Source organism: Syngnathus typhle, linkage group LG1 (genome assembly GCF_033458585.1).
Source record: "Syngnathus typhle isolate RoL2023-S1 ecotype Sweden linkage group LG1, RoL_Styp_1.0, whole genome shotgun sequence".
Classification (NCBI taxonomy): Eukaryota; Metazoa; Chordata; class Actinopteri; order Syngnathiformes; family Syngnathidae; genus Syngnathus; species Syngnathus typhle.
In genome coordinates this window covers 24,059,120-24,080,609 of record NC_083738.1, presented here as the reverse complement: position 1 = coordinate 24,080,609, position 21,490 = coordinate 24,059,120, and the positions used below count along the sequence as shown (strand labels likewise).

The window sequence follows — 21,490 nt, the reverse complement described above, 5'->3', positions numbered from 1 at the left end:
TTAAATGGATTTTTAACACATTTTGTAAATTTGTGCAGTTCTGTATTTAAGATACACAACGAAACAAGCCTCACCCAATGAGGTGTTTTGCATACATGCCATCTTCACGCTCCTTAACTTCAAATTCTTTCGCAACCCAGTGAACATTGACGCATGACCAAAATATCCTGTGGGTCTTCAGTTTTGTGACACATTATTACGCGACTACTACTACGCTATAAATATCCCATAATGCCAGCACTAGTGTTATGTGACCTCTGCAGAAACTCAGCCAATAGCCTTTGAAAGATCGTTCCATCAGATTGTCTTCCATGGAAACATCTCGATCATTTTTTTTGTACAATGGGGATGGCTAGCATGATGTCACTAGACGTTGGCACGTCGTTTGGAGTTGACGTCCTCTCGAAAATACAGTAATCCCTCGCTACATCGCGGTTAATTTATCATGGCTTCAGTACATCGCGGATACCCCCCCCCCCCCCCCCCAGAAAAAATATATATAAAATTCTAAAAAAAAATCTTAAGTGAGGAATTATGGCAACATAGTTGCCCGCACACCAGCAGAAGGCTGGGAGTGCCCACACAATTGCAGTATGTCATAATAATGAGTTCTAAACACATATTTACAGTATTGTATCTTGTTATAAAAAATATATAATATGGAAAGAGTTCTAAAAACATGTTTACAGTATGTACACTTGTACCTTGTTATAAAAAAGTTGTCATAATAATAGAGTTCTAAAATCATATTTCCAGTATATATACTATAGCTACATCTACTTATGTTACACACACACACACACACACACACACACACACACACACACACACACACACACACACACACGCACACACACGTATCATTTATATTATTTATACATTATTTTCTATATGTCATTTACACTATTAATATAGTATTTACATGTTTGAAATTTCCTTTCTTGTTTGCCGACAGCCTGAGTTCAAGCACTATGGTTCAGGTGTTTAGTCGGTTTGCAAAGGGAGCTGCACGTGCTGCTCCCGGAAAGAGGAAGCAAGCAACAATGAACTGGATTTCAAAATAAAGTCGCGTCTAATGTCCGAGGTCAAAAACGGGCAATATAGATCGATGTTTACGTTTAGCATCCATGCCAACAAATCGTAGAGCATTATATTGAGTAATCGGTGTATCGATGAATCGTTACACCCCTATTTAATTTACATACACTTCCGTTCACATGTAACTTAATGATCGGTGATTCACAGCGACCAATTTTGGACCCCCCTGAGATTTTTTGGCAAACTGGCCCAAGATGCTACTGCTGGCCCAGCAGTAACCATGACAACAGCACCATGCCAGATGCGGTGATGAGGCTCGTCTTGTGGCTTGCTCCACTTGCAACTATTAAGAAGAAGATATAAAACAATAAGCTTCTAATAATTGTGCAAAAATTACGTTGTTTTTTCTATATAGCTTACGTATGGATGAGGGGGGGGTTACAGTCCCCTCATTGCCACTACCGGACTGTTCGTCGTCGCCGCTCCCGGACTCTCCGTCGCTGCTGCCGGACTCTCCGTCGCCGCTGCCGGACTGTTCGTCGTCGCCGCTGCCGGACTCTCCGTCGCCGCTGCCGGACTGTTCGTCGTCGCCGCTGCCGGACTGTTCGTCGTCGCCGCTGCCGGACTCTCCGTCGCCGCTGCCGGACTGTTCGTCGTCGCCGCTGCCGGACTCTCCGTCGCCGCTGCCGGACTCTCCGTCGCCGCTGCCGGACTGTTCGTCGTCGCCGCTGCCGGACTCTCCGTCGCCGCTGCCGGACTCTCCGTCGCCGCTGCCGGACTGTTCGTCGTCGCCGCTGCCGGACTCTCCGTCGCCGCTGCCGGACTCTCCGTCGCCGCTGCCGGACTGTTCGTCGTCGCCGCTGCCGGACTCTCCGTCGCCGCTGCCGGACTGTTCGTCGTCGCCGCTGCCGGACTCTCCGTCGCCGCTGCCGGACTCTCCGTCGCCGCTGCCGGACTGTTCGTCATCGCTGGACGGGTTTTGTTAGCCATAGGCAGCCATAAACACCCAGGCCAATATCAAAACTAAAACCAGTTTTTTGGACATTGCTTTCAAAGCACTCCCTGAAATAATGGCAAAAGGTCAGTTTTTATCAAGTTCTGACAATATGAAATAAACATATCTGCTCCAATGGTGTAGATTAAAATAAATACATATCAAATTAATTTACAGTTTAGAGATTAAGACTACTTTTTCCATGTATAATGCGCCCCCATGTATAATATGCACCCTAAAAATGGCATGTTGATACAGTTTTGAGATTAAGACTATTATTTTACAATTTGTTGCATCTTGAGATATACAAGACGATCAAATTGGTCAATCTTAAAGTTCTTAAAGTACTACAATTAATTGTATAATTGACAAATTTACGAGTCTTCATGATATTTGCACAGCAGTAACAACAAAATCAGCATATATTTTGATTGTACATATTATGCAGCCTACCTTAAAATGTGTGAATTGAAGCAAAAAGCTGTAATCTATGATCTTTCTGGAAAAAATCCCTTTCTTCACAGGTGAAATTTTTTGACAACCTCTTATATGGGTTATAAATGGGGTGGAGATATAAAAAGTGATAAGCCACAGCCTTTTGGGGGGGGGGGGGGGAATACTCCTACTGTGTCATTCGTCAACAATATTGCTTCAACAACATTAAATACTCGTGTACTTGTATTGTAAATGCCACTAAATTGAGAATCTGATTATTTTTTTGATTTTATTTTTATCATAATAATTATAATAATAGTCTATAAAAACAGAAAGACTCAGTCACTCAAGGGCTTTTTTTTTTTTTTAACAGTAATACTAACATAATACTAGTAATCACCAAAGACTCAGTCAGTCAAGGGCTTTTTTTTTTTTTTAACAGTAATACTAACATAATAATACTAGTAATCACCAAGACAAAACGCTGTCTTACCCGTTTCACCACAAATTTAACGTTGTCGACCCAACCCTACCAACAAGATGATCTGATTGTAATGCAGTCTCTAAAAATATCTCATACCAACGTCTCTCATAAAACTATCTCATACCAACGCCTCCCCAATCTTTCTTCCATTGTTTTGAATTGAAATCAGAAGACGCCAGCATCATCAGTGCTTGCCCAGTCATGAAACTTACCGCACGTCACTGCATCTAAATATTTTTCACGGAAACATTTGGATCATTGTTTTGTTCTATGGGGATGGCTAGCGTGATGTCACTAGATGTCGGCATGTCATTTGGGGTTGATGTCTTCTCAAAAATACATGGATCATGGGACACATTTTAATCCAGACAAACAGGTTTTAGGGGTAAACTTGCCTGTCTTGTGAGCCGACACCGTGAGTTCGATTCTCGCATATAACGGTGTGAATATATGTGTGTATGTGCAACCAAAAAGAAAAAACACTATAGTTCAGGTGTTGTGCCTAACTGTTTCCTCTGTTATTCACGGTGGGGATTCATTACGTCGCCTATGGCGCACCTTGTGGACATTTAGTCCAAAGATTACACTTTGGGGAGCTTCTATAGTCTATAATGTACCTTATTTAGAAGAACACATACTATATGTGGCCTAGCTCAGTGGCCAAGTGGAAGAGTGTCCGCCCTGAGACTGGAAGGTTGTGGGTTCAAACCCCGGCTGGGTCATACCAAAGACTGTAAAAATGGGACCCATTGCCTCCCTGCTTGGCACTCAGCATTAAGGGTTGGAATTGGGGGGTTAGATCACCAACTGATTCCCGAGCGCGGCACCGCTGCTGCTCACTGCTCCCCTCTCCCCCAGGGGATGGATTAAAATCACACGGGGATGGGTTAAATGCAGAGGACAAATTTCACCACACCCAGGTGTGTGTGTGACGATCATTGGGACTTTAATCTTTTAATCTTTATATGCAACTGTAAAATAGTTCCATGCCACTAGTAGAATGTTATTTTTCAATATTTGCTGAAAACATTTGACATTTCGCTGCAATTTTTCAATGTTATCCATTTTAACCATGTTCATTTGGAATTCTTTTCATTCTTTTGGAATAGAAACTGCACGCACACACACAGATCACTTGTCAGCTTGAGACTCATTCAGTGTTGTTTCATCCCACTTTGGTTTCCGTTTCTAATATTAGAGAGGCTCGTCAACATGCTTTTCATTTTTTTTGTCAATGGCATGACGTCATGGTCACCTAAAGTACATTGTTCATTGATTCACCTTTTTCCACGATTGACAAAATTGAAATTGTGGTTGGCTAATTGGAGATGAAAAGTTATTTAGGTTTGTCCAGGTAGCAACGGGTCAACATTTCCATCACATCCCAATCTTTAAAAATACTGAGTGTTGCTGTATTAATCCCTTTGTAGTTATCAAGGAGTATGAATACCGTATTTTCCGCACTATTAGGCACACTTAAAAACTGAAAATTTACTCAAAAAAACACAGATTTCCACAATTTCCTAGAAAGAAATCTGTGAGAATGTTATCGATATCTGCTTAAAATGTTCCTTCAAATGTAAAATAACGTAAATTGGTTATTTCTCAACATAAGATCATTTGGGCCGAAACTTGGCGGGTTCTTAAAGTCTAGGCATCAAATGACCTCAAAACGAGACTTTGTGAAAATTATTGGTGAGGAAGAGCTAATGTACTTAACTCATTAAAAGGGGAATGTAATTTGTTCTGGAGGATTCTGGAGCAAATCAAAGTACTCATTTGATGTTTGTAAAAAAAGACAACACTAGGTTTCAATTACTGGTTTCTTTTCAGGGCCAGCCAAGGTGTTGTAACAAGAATGAGCGCCAAAATCACGTAAGTCCTTAAATTGTGCCTTAAGGTTTCAAGTCTTATATAGTGACCAGAAAGTTTTCTTTCATTAGTATACATTGTTAAAAGACTTTGATTAATATACAGTGTACAGAGGCTTTCATTTGCATGTAGTTTTAAAAGGCTTTAATTTGTACACAGTGTATAACAACTTTCATTTGTATGGCATGTCAAAAGACTTCAGTTCTTACAGTGTCCAAAGCTTCCATTTAAATAGTATCTACAGGCTTTAATTTTACTAGTCAGTCAGAAAATCCAAAAGATTTTGTTCTCATACAGTATGCAAAAGCTTTGATTTACATACACCTCCCTATAAATAGAGCTTAATGATATGGCAATCGGCGATCCCTGGCGACCAATTTTGGCAAATTGGCCCAAGATGCTACTGCTGGCCCACCAGTAACCATGACACCAGCACCATGCCAGATGCGGTGATGAGGCTCGTCTTATGGCTCGCTGCGCTTGAAATCACTATTAAGAAAAAGATATAAAATAATAAGCCTTTAATAATTGTGCAAAAATTACTTTGTTTTCTTTATATAGCTTACGTATGCCGTTGACAAAAATGGAAGAGGTGTCCACGTTGAAGACTGTGATGTCGGACGCCGCGTTGATCAAAACGTTAGCAATGGCATTATTGCTGGGCACCAGGCTGGATTCGAATCTCAAGTCCATGAAGTTGACAATAGAGCCATTACTGCAAAAAAAATCCTCACTCATGAATACTCAGCCAGAAATACACCTCTACTGTATTGATTGATTGATTGATTGATTGATTTATAATACCTGAATGACGTTACTGTCAGATCGTTGAATGAAGAAAACGTGACATTGTAGAATGGTTCAAGCTGTAGAGAAGCGTCACAATGTATCAGCTTTGTTTATCGCATAGTTGGAATGCAGAGAATCAAGTATTGCAATGAGCAGGCTGAATATTGGTGGCTTCACAGTAAGATGAGTCAGAATGCTCCGTATCACTGTTAAGATGAAGTTTAAACGCTAAAAATGAAGCCTTTTCTGTGGGCTACCACTACTTCTTTTTTTGTAATTATAATTATGTGAATACTTGAATCTCAGCATTTAACGAAAAACTCGCAATGTTATTTTTGTCAAAATCTGAGAATCAAGCATTCTGACAACTGTCAACATTTGCAAAAAAAATGAAACAGTTTGAGCTTGCGCCTAAATTAGCATGAATGCTTTTTCCCCCAGAATTGCTCCAACCTAACACTTTTGTAAGCTCCATAACGTTTTGTAAGCCAAAACAATTAGGGAAGGTGCTTTACTCTAATGCTGTTGTGAATCGCAAAACATTTTTCCAAGGGCCTCACCGTCATTTTGATGAGTTCCGCTCGACTGATAAACGCAGCAGATGACTGATTGAGCAAGTCGCTCGTGAACACCTCGCCGACAGACGTAAACCTCAAAGTCCGAGTGGTGAGTGATATGCTCGTCACGGGGTTCTCGGTGGACGCCATAGCTGGAGTCGCAGTGGCGTTGGGTTTTGCTGTTGTCAAATTTCTTTGCGGAGAGTCTGGCACAACAATCGGGAGACACTTGGTTCATCCTTGTACTCACAACAAATTTACTACAACAAAACTTACTAGACCAAAGATTCTTGCTACTCCCTAATAAACCTCCACCGATGGCACAAAAATGACAAAAATGGTTTTAACATCCCAATGGCGGATATGGCCAAGCTGTTGACGGCGGGAGAACTCACCAATGACTTCAACGGTCTCAACGAAAAGGTTGAAGGTGTTGTTGGGCTGGCCGAGCGTTTCCTCCAAGGTAGCGACGACGTCCTCGTCCGCGGGAGTGGTAGATATGTTCTTGAACTCCAGTCCAACTTCCACTTGCGTGTTTTCCATTCGCGTCAACACCACAGCGCGGCTGTGTGGTAAGACCCAAAATATGTTTTCATTTGGATACAGCTTCAGATATTCTCAGTTCTCAAAACAAGTGCACAAACTTACAAAATTCGAATAACAAAGGTACGGATAAAGAAAATGCCATATCTCGTCCTGTAGATGATGTCATACTGTAACATGGGGAAAAAAGGTGACAAATTAGAAGCCAGAAAAACATTAAAAGCCAGGACAAAAAGCATAGTGAGGATGACAACTGGACCCACCGCAGTCACAACCCTCCTTTCAAGCGCTTTGTACTGTGGACTGTTGACGTTGTTGAATTCTTCCACAAACGGTTCCCCCAAAGTTGCCGACAGCACAACAACCGGTGGTGAAGATGTGGGGACTACTGTTGGAGTCGTTGGATTTGGAGCAGTAGGCCTTTTAGTTGTTGTAGAGACATTGGTAGGCGTTGTTCGTTTAACAGTTGGAGTTGTTGGATTTGAAGCAGTAGACCTTTTAGTTGTTGTAGAGACATTGGTAGGCGTTGGTCCTTTAACTGTTGGAGTTGTTGGATTTGGAGCAGTAGGCCTTTTAGTTGTTGTAGAGACATTGGTAGGGGTTGGTCTTTTAACTGTTGGATTTGTTGGATTTGGAGCCGTAGGCCTTTTAGTTGTTGGTGAGACATTGGCAGGGGTTGGTCCTTTACTTGTAGGGACCTGCGTGGGGGTTGGCTCTTCAGTGATGGGTGGCCCTTTAGTTGTAGGGACATGGGTTGACTCTTGAGTGATAGTTGGCTCTTCCGTTGTAGGGACATGGGTGGGGGTTGGTCCTTGAGTGATGGTTGGCCCTATGGTTGTAGGGACATGGGTGGGGGTTGGTCCTTGTGTGATGGTTGGCCCTTTAGTTGTAGGGACATGGGTGGGGGTTGGCCCTTGAGTGATAGTTGGCTCGTTCGCTGTAGGGACCTGGTTGGGGGTTTGCTCTTGAGTGATAGTTGGCTCGTTAGTTGCAGGGACCTGGGTCCGGGTTGGCTCTTGAGTGATAGTTGGCCCGTTAGTTGTCGGGACATGGGTGGGGGTTGGCTCTTGAGTGATAGTTGGCTCGTTCGTTGTAGGGACATGGGTGGGTGTTTGCTCTTGAGTGATAGTTGGCTCGTTAGTTGTAGAGACATGGGTGGAGGTTGGCTCTTGAGTGATAGTTGGCTCGTTAGTTGCAGGGACATGGGTAGGGGTTGGCTCTTGAGTGGTAGTTGGCTCGTTAGTTGTAGGGACATGGGTGGGGGTTGGCTCTTGAGTGATAGTTGGCTTGTTAGTTGTAGGGACCTGGGTGGGGGTTGGCTCTTGAGTGATAGTTGGCTCGTTAGTTGTAGGGACATGGGTGGGGGTGTGCTCTTGAGTGATAGTTGGCTCGTTAGTTGTAGGGACATGGGTTGGGGTTGGCTCTTGAGTGATAGTTGGCTCATTCGTTATAGGGACATGGGTGGGGGTTGGCTCTTGAGTGATCGTTGGTTCGTTAGTTGTAGGGACATGGGTGGGGGTTGGCTCTTGAGTGATCGTTGGTTCGTTAGTTGTAGGGACCTGGGTGGGGGTTGGCTCTTGAGTGATAGTTGGCTCGTTGGTTGTAGAGACATGGGTGGAGGTTGGCTCTTGAGTGATAGTTGGCTCGTTAGTTGCAGGGACATGGGTAGGGGTTGGCTCTTGAGTGATAGTTGGCTCATTCGTTATAGGGACATGGGTGGTGGTTGGCTCTTGAGTGATCGTTGGTTCGTTAGTTGTAGGGACATGGGTGGGGGTTGGCTCTTGAGTGATGGTTGGCTCGTTAGTTGCAGGGAAATGGGTGGGGGTTGGCCCTTCAGTGATAGTTGGTTCGTTAGTTGTAGAGACATGGGTGGGGGTTGGCTTTTGAGTGACGGTTGGCCCTTTAGTTGTAGGGACATCGGTGAGTGTTGGCTCTTGAGTGATGGTTGGCCCTGTAGTTGTAGGGACATGGGTGGGGGTTGGCTCTTGAGTGATCGTTGGTTCGTTAGTTGTAGGGACCTGGGTGGGGGTTGGCTCTTGAGTGATAGTTGGCTCGTTAGTTGTAGAGACATGGGTGGAGGTTGGCTCTTGAGTGATACTTGGCTCGTTAGTTGCAGGGACATGGGTAGGGGTTGGCTCTTGAGTGATAGTTGGCTCATTCGTTATAGGGACATGGGTGGTGGTTGGCTCTTGCGTGATCGTTGGTTCGTTAGTTGTAGGGACATGGGTGGGGGTTGGCTCTTGAGTGATGGTTGGCTCGTTAGTTGCAGGGAAATGGGTGGGGGTTGGCCCTTCAGTGATAGTTGGTTCGTTAGTTGTAGAGACATGGGTGGGGGTTGGCTCTTGACTAATAGTCGGCTCGTTAGTTGTAGGGACATAGGTGGGGGCTACAGTCCCCTCATCGCCACTACCGAACTGTTCGTCGTCGCCGCTGCCGGACTCTCCGTCCCCGCTGCCGGACTCTCCGTCGCCGCTGCCGGACTCTCCGTCGCCGCTGCCGGACTCTCCGTCGCCGCTGCCGGACTGTTCGTCATCGCTGGACGGGGTTTCTTGGCCATAGGCAGCCATAAACACCCAGGCCAATATCAAAACTAAGACCAGTTTTTTGGACATTGCTTTCAAAGCACTCCCTGAAATGATGGCGAAAGGTCAGTATTTATCGAGTTCTGACAATATGAAGTAAACACATCCGCTCCAATGGTGTATATCAAAATAAATACATATCAAATTAATTTACAGTTTAGAGATTAAGACTGAGTCTTTCTGTTTATATAAAAACTATTATTATACCGTTTTTTTCCATGTATAATGCGCCCCCATGTATAATACGCACCCTAAAAATGGCATGTTGATGCTGGAAAAAAGCCTGTACCCATGTATAATACGCACCCAAATTTTGACTCCTACTTAAGTCCGTAAACGTAAAATCATTTCAGAAAAAAGATCATTTTCGGGAACAACCGGATGTTATTCTGCCGGTCAGTATCACTGCGCATGCCCTAGCAAACTCAATAGCGAAGAAATGTTTCGGATTTGTAGAGGGTACATTGTGACAGCAAACGAGCAGGTGATCGAGCAAGCGTCTGATACGAGAGCATTGTATTCGTATGGAGCGTGTTTGAAGTGAACAGCAGAGAAGAAAGCGCATCTGTAATGGCGGCCTCCGTATCATATCCTGATTAAAAAAAAAAAAATTGTACCCATGTATAATGCACACCCCAGATTTTAGGACAATAAATTAGTTACAATTTGCGCATTATACATGGAAAAAAACGGTATATTATTTTTTGCGGTTGCGTACTACAATTAGTTGTACAGGGTCCGGCAAAATGATCTGACACATTTGTAGGTTTAATAAAATGCAAATAAATTAAAGAAACAAAAGAGGTTTTTTTTTTATTTTTGAAAAGTACATGTAATGCTTTTCATTTCGTTTTGTTTCATTTCATTTTCGTTTTGTTTTCGAATAATGTTATACAATAATGAATAATGAGCAATCTTAAAGTTTTTGCGGTTGCGTACTACAATTAATCGTATTATTGACATGAAATTTGCATCGCAGTAACACAACAAAATCAGGATATATTTTGACTGTACATATTATGGAGCCTACCTTGGAATCCGTGAAGTGAAGCAAAAGGCTGTAATCTATGATGATCTTTTTGAAAACAATGCTTTTCTGCACAGGTGAAAATTCTTGGCAACCTTTTATATGGGTTCTACATGGGGCGGAGATATAGGTTGAGAAGCCACAGCCTTTGGGGGGGGGGGGAATACCCCTACTGTGTCATTCGTCAACAATATCGCTTCAACATTAAATACTCGTGTACTTGTAATGTAAATGCCACAAAATTGAGAGTCAGGTATTTTTTTAAATTTTGCTTAATGTCATTTTAAATGGATTTTTAACACATTTTGTAAATTTGTGCAGTTCTGTATTTAAGATACACAACGAAACAAGCCTCACCCAATGAGGTGTTTTGCATACATGCCATCTTCACGCTCCTTAACTTCAAATTCTTTCGCAACCCAGTGAACATTGACGCATGACCAAAATATCCTGTGGGTCTTCAGTTTTGTGACACATTATTACGCGACTACTACTACGCTATAAATATCCCATAATGCCAGCACTAGTGTTATGTGACCTCTGCAGAAACTCAGCCAATAGCCTTTGAAAGATCGTTCCATCAGATTGTCTTCCATGGAAACATCTCGATCATTTTTTTTGTACAATGGGGATGGCTAGCATGATGTCACTAGACGTTGGCACGTCGTTTGGAGTTGACGTCCTCTCGAAAATACAGTAATCCCTCGCTACATCGCGGTTAATTTATCATGGCTTCAGTACATCGCGGATACCCCCCCCCCCCCCCCCCAGAAAAAATATATATAAAATTCTAAAAAAAAATCTTAAGTGAGGAATTATGGCAACATAGTTGCCCGCACACCAGCAGAAGGCTGGGAGTGCCCACACAATTGCAGTATGTCATAATAATGAGTTCTAAACACATATTTACAGTATTGTATCTTGTTATAAAAAATATATAATATGGAAAGAGTTCTAAAAACATGTTTACAGTATGTACACTTGTACCTTGTTATAAAAAAGTTGTCATAATAATAGAGTTCTAAAATCATATTTCCAGTATATATACTATAGCTACATCTACTTATGTTACACACACACACACACACACACACACACACACACACACACACACACACACACACACACACGCACACACACGTATCATTTATATTATTTATACATTATTTTCTATATGTCATTTACACTATTAATATAGTATTTACATGTTTGAAATTTCCTTTCTTGTTTGCCGACAGCCTGAGTTCAAGCACTATGGTTCAGGTGTTTAGTCGGTTTGCAAAGGGAGCTGCACGTGTTGTGCGTAACTGTTCCTCTGTTATTCACGGTGCAGATTCATTACGTAAACTTTAGCGCGCCCTTGTGGACATTTAGTCCAAAGACTACACTTTGGAGAACTTCTATAATACACCTTATTTAGAAGAACACATACTATATGCAACTGTACAATATTTACATGCCACCACTAGAATGTTATTTTTTAACATTTACTGAGTTTTGACGTTTGACATTTTGCTACAATTCTCCAGTGTTATTCATTTTAACCATGTTCATTTGTTTTCTAATAGAAACTGCAAACGCGCAATCTGCTTAAAAGCTTCCTTCAAATGTAAAATAACGTAGATTGGTTATTTCTCAACATAAGATCATTCGGTCCGAAACTTGGCGGGTTCTTAAACTCCAGGCATCAAATGACCTCAAAACGAGACTTTGTGAAAATTATTGAGGAAGAGCTAATGTACTTAACTCATTAAAAGGGGAATGTAATTTGTTCTGGAGGATTCTGGAGCAAATCGAAGTACCGTAATGTTTGGACTATAAGTCGCACCAGCCATAAAATGCCCAAAAAAGTGAAAAAGTAACATATATATGTATATAAGTCGCTCCTGAGTATCAGGCGCCCCCCCACCCAAACTATGAAAAAAAACGCGACTTATAGTCCGAAAATTACGGTACTCATTTGATGTTTGTAAAAACAGACTACACTAGGTTTCAATTACTGGTTTCTTTTCAGCGCCAGCCAAGGTGTTGTAACAAGAATGAGCGCCAAAATCACGTTAGTGCTTAAATGTGCCTTAAGGTTTCAAGTCTTATATAGTGACCAGAAAGTTTTATCTCATTAGTGTACATTGTTAAAAGCCTTTGATTAATATACAGTGTACAGAGGCTTTAATTTGTATATAGTTTTAAAAGGCTTTAATTTGTACACAGTGTATAACAACTTTCATTTGTATGGCATGTCAAAAGACTTCAGTTCTTACACAGTGTACAAAGCTCCCATTTAAATAGTATCTACAGGCTTTAATTTTACTAGACAGTCAGAAAATCCAAAAGCTTTGATTTACATACACCTCCCTATAAATAGAGCTTAATGATATGGCAATCGGCAATCCCTGGCGACCAATTTTGGTAAATTGGCCCAAGATGCTACTGCTGGCCTACCAGTAACCATGACACCAGCACCATGCCAGATGCGGTGATGAGGCTCGTCTTATGGCTCGCTGCGCTTGAAAACACTATTAAGAAAAATATATAAAATAATAAGCCTCTAATAATTGTGCAAAAATTACTTTGTTTTCTTTATATAGCTTACGTATGCCGTTGACAAAAATGGATGAGGTGTCCACGTTGAAGACTGTGATGTTGGACGCCGCGTTGATCAAAACGTTAGCAATGGCATTATTGCTGGGCACCAGGCTGGATTCGAATCTCAAGTCCATGGAGTTGACAATAGAGCCATTACTGCAAAAAAAAAAATCCTCACTCATGAATACCCAGCGAGACTTACACTACGAATTTATTTCTTTATTTATTGATTGATTGATTGATTGATTGAGTGATTGATTTATAATACCTGAATGACGTTACTGTCAGGTCGTTGAATGAAGAAAACGTGACATTGTAGAATGGTTCAAGCTGTAGAGAAGCGTCACAATGTATCAGCTTTGTTTATCGCATAGTTGGAATGCAGAGAATCAAGTAATGCAATGAGTAGTCAAATGCTGTGAATCAATCATTCTGACGACTGTCAACATTAGCAAAAAATGAAACAGTTTGAGCTTGCCCCTAAATTAGCGTGAATGCTTTTTTTCCCAGAATTGCTCCAACCTAACACTTTCGCGAACTCCATAACGTTTTGTCAGCCAAAACAATTAGGGAAGGTGCTTTACTCTGATCCTGTTGTGAATCTCAAAACATTTTTTGCATTAGTGTTTAAACACTGCGAATGCTTTCCAGGGGCCTCACCGTCTTCTTGATGAGCGACGCTCGACTGACAAACGCAGTAGACGACTGATTGAGCAAGTCGCTTGTGAACACCTCGCCGACAGACGTAAACCTCAAAGTCTGAGTTGTGAGTGATGTGGTGCTCGTCACGGGATTCTTGGTGGCCGTTGTAGCTGGAGCCGCAGTGGCGTTGGGTTTTGCTGTCGTTGAATTTTTGTGCGGAGAGTCTGGCACAACAATCGGGAGAAGCTTAGTTCATTCTTGTACTCACAACAAATTTACTACAACAAAAATTACTACAGCAAAAATTCTTGCTACTCCCTAATAAACCTCCATTGATGGCACAAAAATTACAAAAATGTCTTGAACATCACGACAGGGGACAATGGCCAAACTGTTGACGACGGTAGAACTCACCGATGACTTCAATGCTCTCGGTAACAAGGCGGATGTTGAAGGTGTTGTTGGGCTGACCAAGAGTTTCCTCTAAAGTAGCAACGACTTCGTTGTCCGTGGGAGTGGAAGATGTGTTCTTGAACACCAGTCCAACTTCCACTTGCGTGTTTCCCATTCGCGTCAACACCACAGCGCGGCTGTGTGGAAAGACCCAAAATATATTCTCATTTGAATACAGCCTCGTACATTCTCAATTCTCAAAACAAGAGTACAAACTTACAAAATTCGAATAACAAAGATACGGATAAAGAAAATGCCAAATCTTGCCCTGTAGATGGCGTCACACTGTAACAGAGAAAAAGGTGACAAATCAGAAGCCAGAAAAAAATTAGAAGCCAGAAAAAAAGCATAGTGAGGATCACAACTGGACCCACCGAATTCACAACCCTCCTTTCAAGGGCTATGTATTGTGAACTGCTGACATTGTTGAATTCTTCCACAAACAGTTCCTCCAAAGTTGCTGACAGCACAACAACCGGTGGTGAAGATGTGGGGACTACTGCTGGAGTTGTTAGATTTGGAGCAGTAGGCCCCTGAGTGATTGTTGGCCCTTTAGTTGTTGTAGGGACATTGGTAGGAGTTGGTCCTATATTGATGGTTGGCCCTTTAGTTGTAGGGACATGGGTGGGGGTTGGCTCTTGAGTAATGGTTGGCCCTTTAGCTGTAGGGACATGGGTGGGGGTTGGCTCTTGTGTGATTGTTGGCCCTTTAGTTGTAGGGACATGGGTGAGGGTTGGCTTTTGAGTGACGGTTGGCCCTTTAGTTGTAGGGACATCGGTGAGTGTTGGCTCTTGAGTGATGGTTGGCCCTGTAGTTGTAGGGACATGGGTGGGGGTTGGCTCTTGAGTGATGGTTGGCCCTTTAGTTGTAGGGACATCGGTGGGGGTTGGCTCTTGAGTGATGGTTGGCCCTTTAGTTGTAGGGACATGGGTGGGGGTTGGCTTTTGAGTGACGGTTGGCCCTTTAGTTGTAGGGACATCGGTGAGTGTTGGCTCTTGAGTGATGGTTGGCCCTTTAGTTGTAGGGACATGAACGGGGGTTGGCTCTTGAGTCATGGTTGGCCCTTTAGTTGTAGGGACATCGGTGGGGGTTGGCTCTTGAGTGATGGTTGGCCCTTTAGTTGTAGGGACATGGGTGGGGGTTGGCTCTTGAGTGATGGTTGGCCCTTTAGTTGTAGGGACATCGGTGGGGGTTGGCTCTTGAGTGATGGTTGGCCCTTTAGTTGTAGGGACATGGGTGGGGGTTGGCTTTTGAGTGACGGTTGGCCCTTTAGTTGTAGGGACATCGGTGAGTGTTGGCTCTTGAGTGATGGTTGGCCCTGTAGTTGTAGGGACATGGGTGGGGGTTGGCTCTTGAGTGATGGTTGGCCCTTTAGTTGTAGGGACGTGTCGGGTGGTTGGCCCTTTTATGGGAGTTGGTCCTTGTGTGTTGGTTGTCCCTTGAGTTGTAGGCAAATGGGGAGTAGTTGGCACATCAATAGGGGGTTGCTCTTGAGTGATCATTGGCCCGTGAGTTGTAAAGATGTGAGTGGTGGTTGGATTATTAATTGTAGGAACATGGGTGATAGTTGGCCCATCAGTGATGGTTGGCCCTTCAGTGGTGGGCACATGGGTGGTTGTTGGCCCATGTGTGGGTGATGGTCCATCAGTTGTAGTATTTTCCAATGCATCAGCTGTTGAAATAAAAACAATTGACGACAACAACAACGAATTTTTATGGATGCTACTTGATGAGACAGACGTCCTAACTTACTAATGACTGCAATTGAGTCTGGAGCAAATGTGAGTGGAAAGGTATTATTGGTACTATTCACAGCTTGTACCAATTTCTCAACAACCACCTCAGCTTCTGGGATCTGATCAGTCGGTACTGAATTGTTGAACTCCAGGTCCAATTCGACTTTTGTGTTTCCCTGTTGTGGACTAAAAATAGAATCTCAGATGATGCATTTATATTGGAGAGCAAGTTAAAATTGCCACATGCTTGTATTTCAAATATTACCTAAATCCATTAACAATAGTGCGGATGAAAATGGTTCCAAATTCTTGCAAGAGGATCGAGTCACACTGTAAAAAGAATGAGTTGACTTAAGTAATGTAAGAAAATGGTTGCATTAGCTCAATATCTCACGAAGTAGTCTATTCATCCATCCATTTTCACATGCACTTCCAAATGTGGGCAACAGGGCCAGCACTCCTATGCATAGAAGTAATTTCGATTTCTTTGTGTGTCTTGGCATGTGAACAAATTGACAATAAAGCAGACTTTGACTTTGGACTTCCAAGTATTCGGCTCAACTGACAGGGGCGGCCTTTGACTATTCACTTCATAAAGATACAAAACCCACAAGAAATCAGCTAAGACAGAGTCCAACAAAAACCTGCCTGAAACGGTTATAACTTAAATCTTTACGCACCGTTGATATCACTTGTGTTTCAAGTTCTTTGTATTGTTCACTGCTGCGATTTTCAAATTCATTCACAAAAGGTTCTTCCAGAGTCCCTTCAATAGACACTACTCGCGAGATAACTGAGATGACTGCAGTTGTCTGTTGAGTTGTTGATCCATCTGTAGTTGCTGTTAATTGATTCATTGTTGATCCGTCAATAGTAGTTGTTGGTTTGTCAACAGTAGATGTTGATTTGTCAATATCAGTAGGAGTTGATTGGTCAATTGTTGATCTGTCAATTTCAATTGTTGACCCTGGAACAGCTGTTGTTTCATCAATACTTGCTGTTGATTTGTCAATAGTTGTTCTGTCAATAGTTATTTCACCAATAGTAGTTGATTTGTCCACTGTTGTTTTGTCAACTGCAATTGTTGAGCCAATAGTAGTTGTTGAGTCATCAGAAGAACTTGTTGATTCATCAATCGTAGGCAATGCATCAACAAATGATGTTGATTCTTCACTGGTATTTGTTGATTTATCAATAGTGGTTGTTATTCTTCCAGTTGCTGCTGTTGTTAATTGGACAACATTTGTTGTTGATTTGTTAATAGTTGTGGGTTTGTCACTAGGAGTTGTTGACTCTTCAGTGGTTGCTGTTGATTCTTCAAAAGAAGTTGTGGATATGTCAATAGTAGTCACTGATTCAACAACAGTTGCTGTTGATTGGTCAATAGTAGTTGTTGATTTATCAGTAATTGCTTTTGATTTGTCAGGAGTCAATACGTCAATTGTTGTTGATTGGTCAACAGCTTTTAGTAGAGCAGTAGTTGATTTGTCAATAGTCATTGATTTGTCAATTGTTGTTGAGCTGTAAAGTTTGATTGTTGATACAACCGCTGTTGATTCGTCATTACTTGTTGTTTTGTCAATAGTTGGGGATTTATTCATCGTTGTTGATTCGTCAATAGTAGTTGATTTGTCAGTAGTTGTCGATCTGTCATCTACAATTGTTGAGCCAACAACAACTGTTGATTCATCAAAAGGACTTGCTACATTGACAGAAACTGTTGCTGCATCAACAAATGTTGTTGATACGTCAACATTAATTGTTGATTTGTCAAAAGTAGTTGTTAATTCATCAAGAACAATAGTTGATCTGTCAACAGCAATTGTTGATGCATCAATAGTCGCCGTTGATTTATTAATAGTTGTTGATTTGTCAATAGCAGGGGTTGATTCATCAATATTAGTTGTTCTAGCAGTTGTTGATCTGTCAGCAACAATTGTTGATGCATCAACAAGCGGTATTGATTTGCCAATAGTAGCTGTTGATTCACCAATAGTAAATGTTGATTCCTTAATAGTAGTTGATTTGTCAGGAGTTATTGATCTGTCAAGTTCAATTGTTGTTCCAGCGGTTGATGCATCTATAGTAGATGATTTGTCAAAAGTTGTTGACTCATCGAAAATCATTGTTGAGTCAATAGTTGCTGTTGACTTGTTGATAGTTCTTACAGTGGTTGATGATCCATCAACAGCTGTTGATGCATTAACAAGAGCTGTTGATTTGTCAACAATAGTTGTGAGTTTATCAATAGTGGTTATTTTGTCAGTCGTGGCTGTTGATTTGTCAAAAGTAGTTGTTGATTCCTCAATAGTAGTTGATATATCTGTAGTAGTTAATCTGTCAAATTCAAATGTTGGTCCAACACCAGTTGTTGATGTATCAGTAGATTTGTCAAAAGTGGTTGACTCATCAAAAATAATTGTTGAGCCACCAGTAGCTGTTGATTCGCCAATAGTTGTTGTTGGTTTGTTAATAATTATGTCAGTAGTTGCTAATCCATCAACAGCTGTTGATCCATCAAAAACACTTGCTGATTCATCAAGAGTAGTTGATTCATATAGAATAGCTGTTGACAAATCAACAGCCATTGTTGATGCGTCAACAAGAGGTGTGGTTTTGTCAACAGTCGTCGTGGATTTAGCAATAGCAGTTGTTGATTCATTAATAGTTGCCATTGAGTTGTCAAAAGTAGTTGTTGATTCATCATTAGTACTTGATCCATCAACAGCAGTTGAAGATTTGTCGACAACAATTGTAGGCAGTGTTGTTTGGCCAATGGTAGCAGAAGAAGATTCATCAACAATAATTGTTGACTCCTCAGTCATTGCTGTTGATTTGTCACTAGTTGTTGATCTGTCAATAGTGTTTGTCAGTTTGTCAGTAGTTGCTGATTCGTCCAGAGTTGCTGTTGAGTTATCAATTGTTACATCAAAAGTTGTTGATCCGCCAACAGCTGTTGATTGATCAAAATCACTTATTGATTCATCAAGAGTAGTTGATTCGTCAACAGTAGTCGTGGAAATACCAATAGTAGTTGTTAATTTGTCATTAGTTGCTCTTGGTTCCTCAATAGCTGTTGATTTGTCAATGATAGTTGTTGATTCAACAACAATAGTTGGTTTTTCAATAGGTGTTGTTGATCTATTAACATCAATTGTTGGTCCAACAACAGCTGTTGGTCTGTCAATAGTATTTGTACTTATGGATTTATCAATAGTTGTTGCTCCATCAACATCTTTTGGAGATACGCTAATAGTTGCTGTTGAGTCATCAATAGTTGTTGATTTGTTAGCAATTGAGCTCTTGGCTGTTGTAACAGGGCTTGTTAGTTTATTAGTTGACAGTCCATTAGTTGTTGGTATAGGTTCGTTTGTTGCTGAGGATCCCTGAGGTGTTGTTTCTGCAGCTAAATTGAAAAGAAAAAGGAAGATTTCTTCATAACCAATTAAACATTAATGCTAAGAGGAGAAAATGTGAAATCTTGACTTACAAATGACTATAATTGAGTCTGGGTCAAAAGTGAGGGGGAAACTGGTGTTGGGACTATTCACAGCTTGTACCAATGTGTCTACAACCACATTAGCTTCTGGGATTTGATCAGTATTGTTGAACTCCAGTTCCACTTCTACTTCAGTGTTTTCCATTTGTTGACTTAAATGGAAAAAGTCAGAAATTAATATAAATCTTTTTCATGAAACTGAAGCAAACAGTTCATATATTTCCAATATTACCTAAATCCAAGAACTATGGTGCGGATGAAAATAGTCCCAAATGCTTGGAAGAAGATAAAGTCACACTGGAAGAAGAATCAAAGTTTATGACAAATTAGCAACAGTTGGTGTTTATTTTTGGCATAAGAGAATTGTTTCATTTGATCAGTATCACTCCTCCAGGAATAACCAATTTAATGTGGCACATGGGATGAATTGCCAAAATTATTCTCGGTGCTATGTAAGCTGTCAAAGGCTAAATGCCCCAAGTTCTTTTTCCCAAGGTAAAACGGTCAATGGTGAAAAGCAGACGAAGAGTAATTCAAAAGACTAACAGACTCAACCGTACAGACCTACTGCTCCCTGCTCAAACATGGAACAACTAAAACCCCAACGTGATATAAGACCTTGGGATCTGATTCCCACACAGATGCTCCAGCCTGGTCCAACTGCGAGGAACCCCCTGGCTAGACCTGTGCCTCTCTTTAAGGAGTTTTTCCAACGCCAATCCAATCCAACTTTATTATAAAGCACCTAAAAACACTACAAGGCCAAAAGTGCCGTTTAACCTGAGAGTACCTAAGTACCTACCCCCAGGTAAACCGAGAGGTGGGGCTGGAGACAGGGAAGGCTGTGATTCACTATTATCTATGTATGTCTGCTGCGGCCATGACATGGACTCATATATGTTAAGAAAACGGTTTGATGGATAGACGGAGGGATGGATGGATGGACGGATGTATGGATAAATAGATGAATGAAGGGATGGAAGGCTAAATGGAAGTTTGAGTGACTGGATGAATAAACTACCATAATAAAGTAACTTCTATACTCACCACAGATATCACTTGTGTTTCAAGTTGTTGATATTGTTCACTGCTGCGATTGTTCAGTTCTTCCACAAAAGGCTCCAACAAAATGGCTTCGACAAACACAGCCGGTGGGGCAACTGGGACGGCAGTCGTCGCCCCTTGTGTCGTTGGCGAGTCATTGGCGGACGGCGTTGAGCCGAGGGACGACGTTGGTTCTTGGGTGGTCGTCGATACGGTTGCTGTATTTTGGAAGTCATAGATCAGTTGGAAAAATGCATCGTTCTGTCTGTCTGACAAAGACAAATCAGTCGAGAAAATGGCTCTCCAAGTTAGAAATGAGCCAGGCAAGCAGAAGTCAGTCGCTGAACAAACCAGGCCCCGCGGGGTACTGAGGAACACGGACGGACGGAAGTGGACCTGAATGCGGATCTGAATCATTTGGTTACTTACAACTGACTGCAATCGAGTCTGGATCCAGAGGGAGGTTGAAGGTGTTGTTGGGACTCGTCACAGCTTCTACCAATACTTCCACGACCGCATCGGGTTCTGGTATTGCTTCGGCCGGTACCGAATTGATGAACCGCAGCTCCACGTCGACTTGCGTGTTTCCCATCCGTGGCCTTGAATGTCCAAATTGGTACGTTTCAATTGCGCAACATGTAGTACGTACGTGCTCTGTGGTCTATCTGATCTTTGGAGTCTTACCGAAATCCAATGACAAAAGTGCCAAAGAAAATGGCACCAAACTCTTGGAAGAAGATCGAGTCACACTGTAGAAGGAATCCATTTTTTAGAACACCACAGTATCTTCTTTAGTGAGTACAGAGTAAATGGGGATAGCTAGATGTTGCTTGTACGCTTGTACGCACCGCTGATACCACTTGTGCTTCGAGTTGCTCGAATGGTTGGCTGCTGCGATTGTTCAGTTCTTCCACAAAAGGCTCCAACAAAATGGCTTCGACAAACACAGCCGGTGGGGCAACTGGGACGGCAGTCGTCGCCCCTTGTGTCGTTGGCGAGTCATTGGCGGACGGCGTTGAGCCGAGGGACGACGTTGGTTCTTGGGTGGTCGTCGATACGGTTGCTGTATTTTGGAAGTCATAGATCAGTTGGAAAAATGCATCGTTCTGTCTGTCTGACAAAGACAAATCAGTCGAGAAAATGTCTCTCCAAGTTAGAAATGAGCCAGGCAAGCAGAAGTCAGTCGCTGAACAAACCAGGCCCCGCGGG

At 42.0% G+C, this 21,490-nt stretch overlaps 2 protein-coding genes across 3 annotated transcripts; both read right to left on the bottom strand.

The window, feature by feature from the left end:
* Positions 1-4,952: 4,952 nt before the first annotated feature.
* On the bottom strand, positions 4,953-10,477 carry LOC133163715 (cell surface glycoprotein 1-like). The gene is made up of 8 exons (XM_061293891.1): positions 10,325-10,477; positions 6,976-9,341; positions 6,818-6,882; positions 6,565-6,734; positions 6,173-6,375; positions 5,628-5,689; positions 5,390-5,538; positions 4,953-5,312 (listed from the first exon to the last, which is right to left on the bottom strand). Exons 2-8 carry the CDS (start codon positions 9,322-9,324, stop codon positions 5,224-5,226), a joined length of 3,087 nt encoding a protein of 1,028 aa, XP_061149875.1. The 5' UTR covers positions 9,325-9,341; positions 10,325-10,477; the 3' UTR covers positions 4,953-5,223.
* Positions 10,478-12,489: 2,012 nt separating this feature from the next.
* Positions 12,490-20,914, bottom strand: LOC133163529 (mucin-2-like). 2 transcript variants are annotated; one of them, XM_061293531.1, is made up of 13 exons: positions 20,285-20,914; positions 19,470-19,534; positions 19,229-19,389; positions 16,419-19,144; positions 16,004-16,068; positions 15,755-15,924; positions 14,377-15,674; positions 14,223-14,287; positions 13,964-14,139; positions 13,568-13,773; positions 13,176-13,237; positions 12,915-13,063; positions 12,490-12,837 (listed from the first exon to the last, which is right to left on the bottom strand). In XM_061293531.1, exons 1-13 carry the CDS (start codon positions 20,696-20,698, stop codon positions 12,749-12,751), a joined length of 5,646 nt encoding a protein of 1,881 aa, XP_061149515.1. In that variant the 5' UTR covers positions 20,699-20,914; the 3' UTR covers positions 12,490-12,748. The 2 variants fall into 2 exon arrangements, with proteins under 2 accessions (XP_061149515.1, XP_061149526.1); XM_061293542.1 differs by lacking the exons at positions 16,419-19,144; positions 19,229-19,389; positions 19,470-19,534 and having other exon boundaries at positions 20,285-20,912.
* Positions 20,915-21,490: the final 576 nt, after the last annotated feature.

Bases quoted from the DNA above. Each gene is read 5' to 3' on its own strand.
- LOC133163715 (XM_061293891.1), bottom strand. From the start codon at position 9,324: ATGTCCAAAAAACTGGTCTTAGTTTTGATATTGGCCTGGGTGTTTATG. The intron at 6,883-6,975 runs GTGGGTCCAGTT...CCCATGTTACAG, and splicing joins AAAGGAGGGTTGTGACTGCG to TATGACATCATCTACAGGAC. The intron at 5,690-6,172 runs GTGAGGCCCTTG...GCTTCTCTACAG, and splicing joins CGGAACTCATCAAAATGACG to CTTGAACCATTCTACAATGT.
- LOC133163529 (XM_061293531.1), bottom strand. From the start codon at position 20,698: ATGATTCAGATCCGCATTCAGGTCCACTTCCGTCCGTCCGTGTTCCTC. The intron at 15,675-15,754 runs GTAAGTTAGGAC...TTATTTCAACAG, and splicing joins AGACTCAATTGCAGTCATTA to CTGATGCATTGGAAAATACT. The intron at 12,838-12,914 runs GTAAGCTATATA...TTTTCTTAATAG, and splicing joins CATTTTTGTCAACGGCATAC to TGTTTTCAAGCGCAGCGAGC.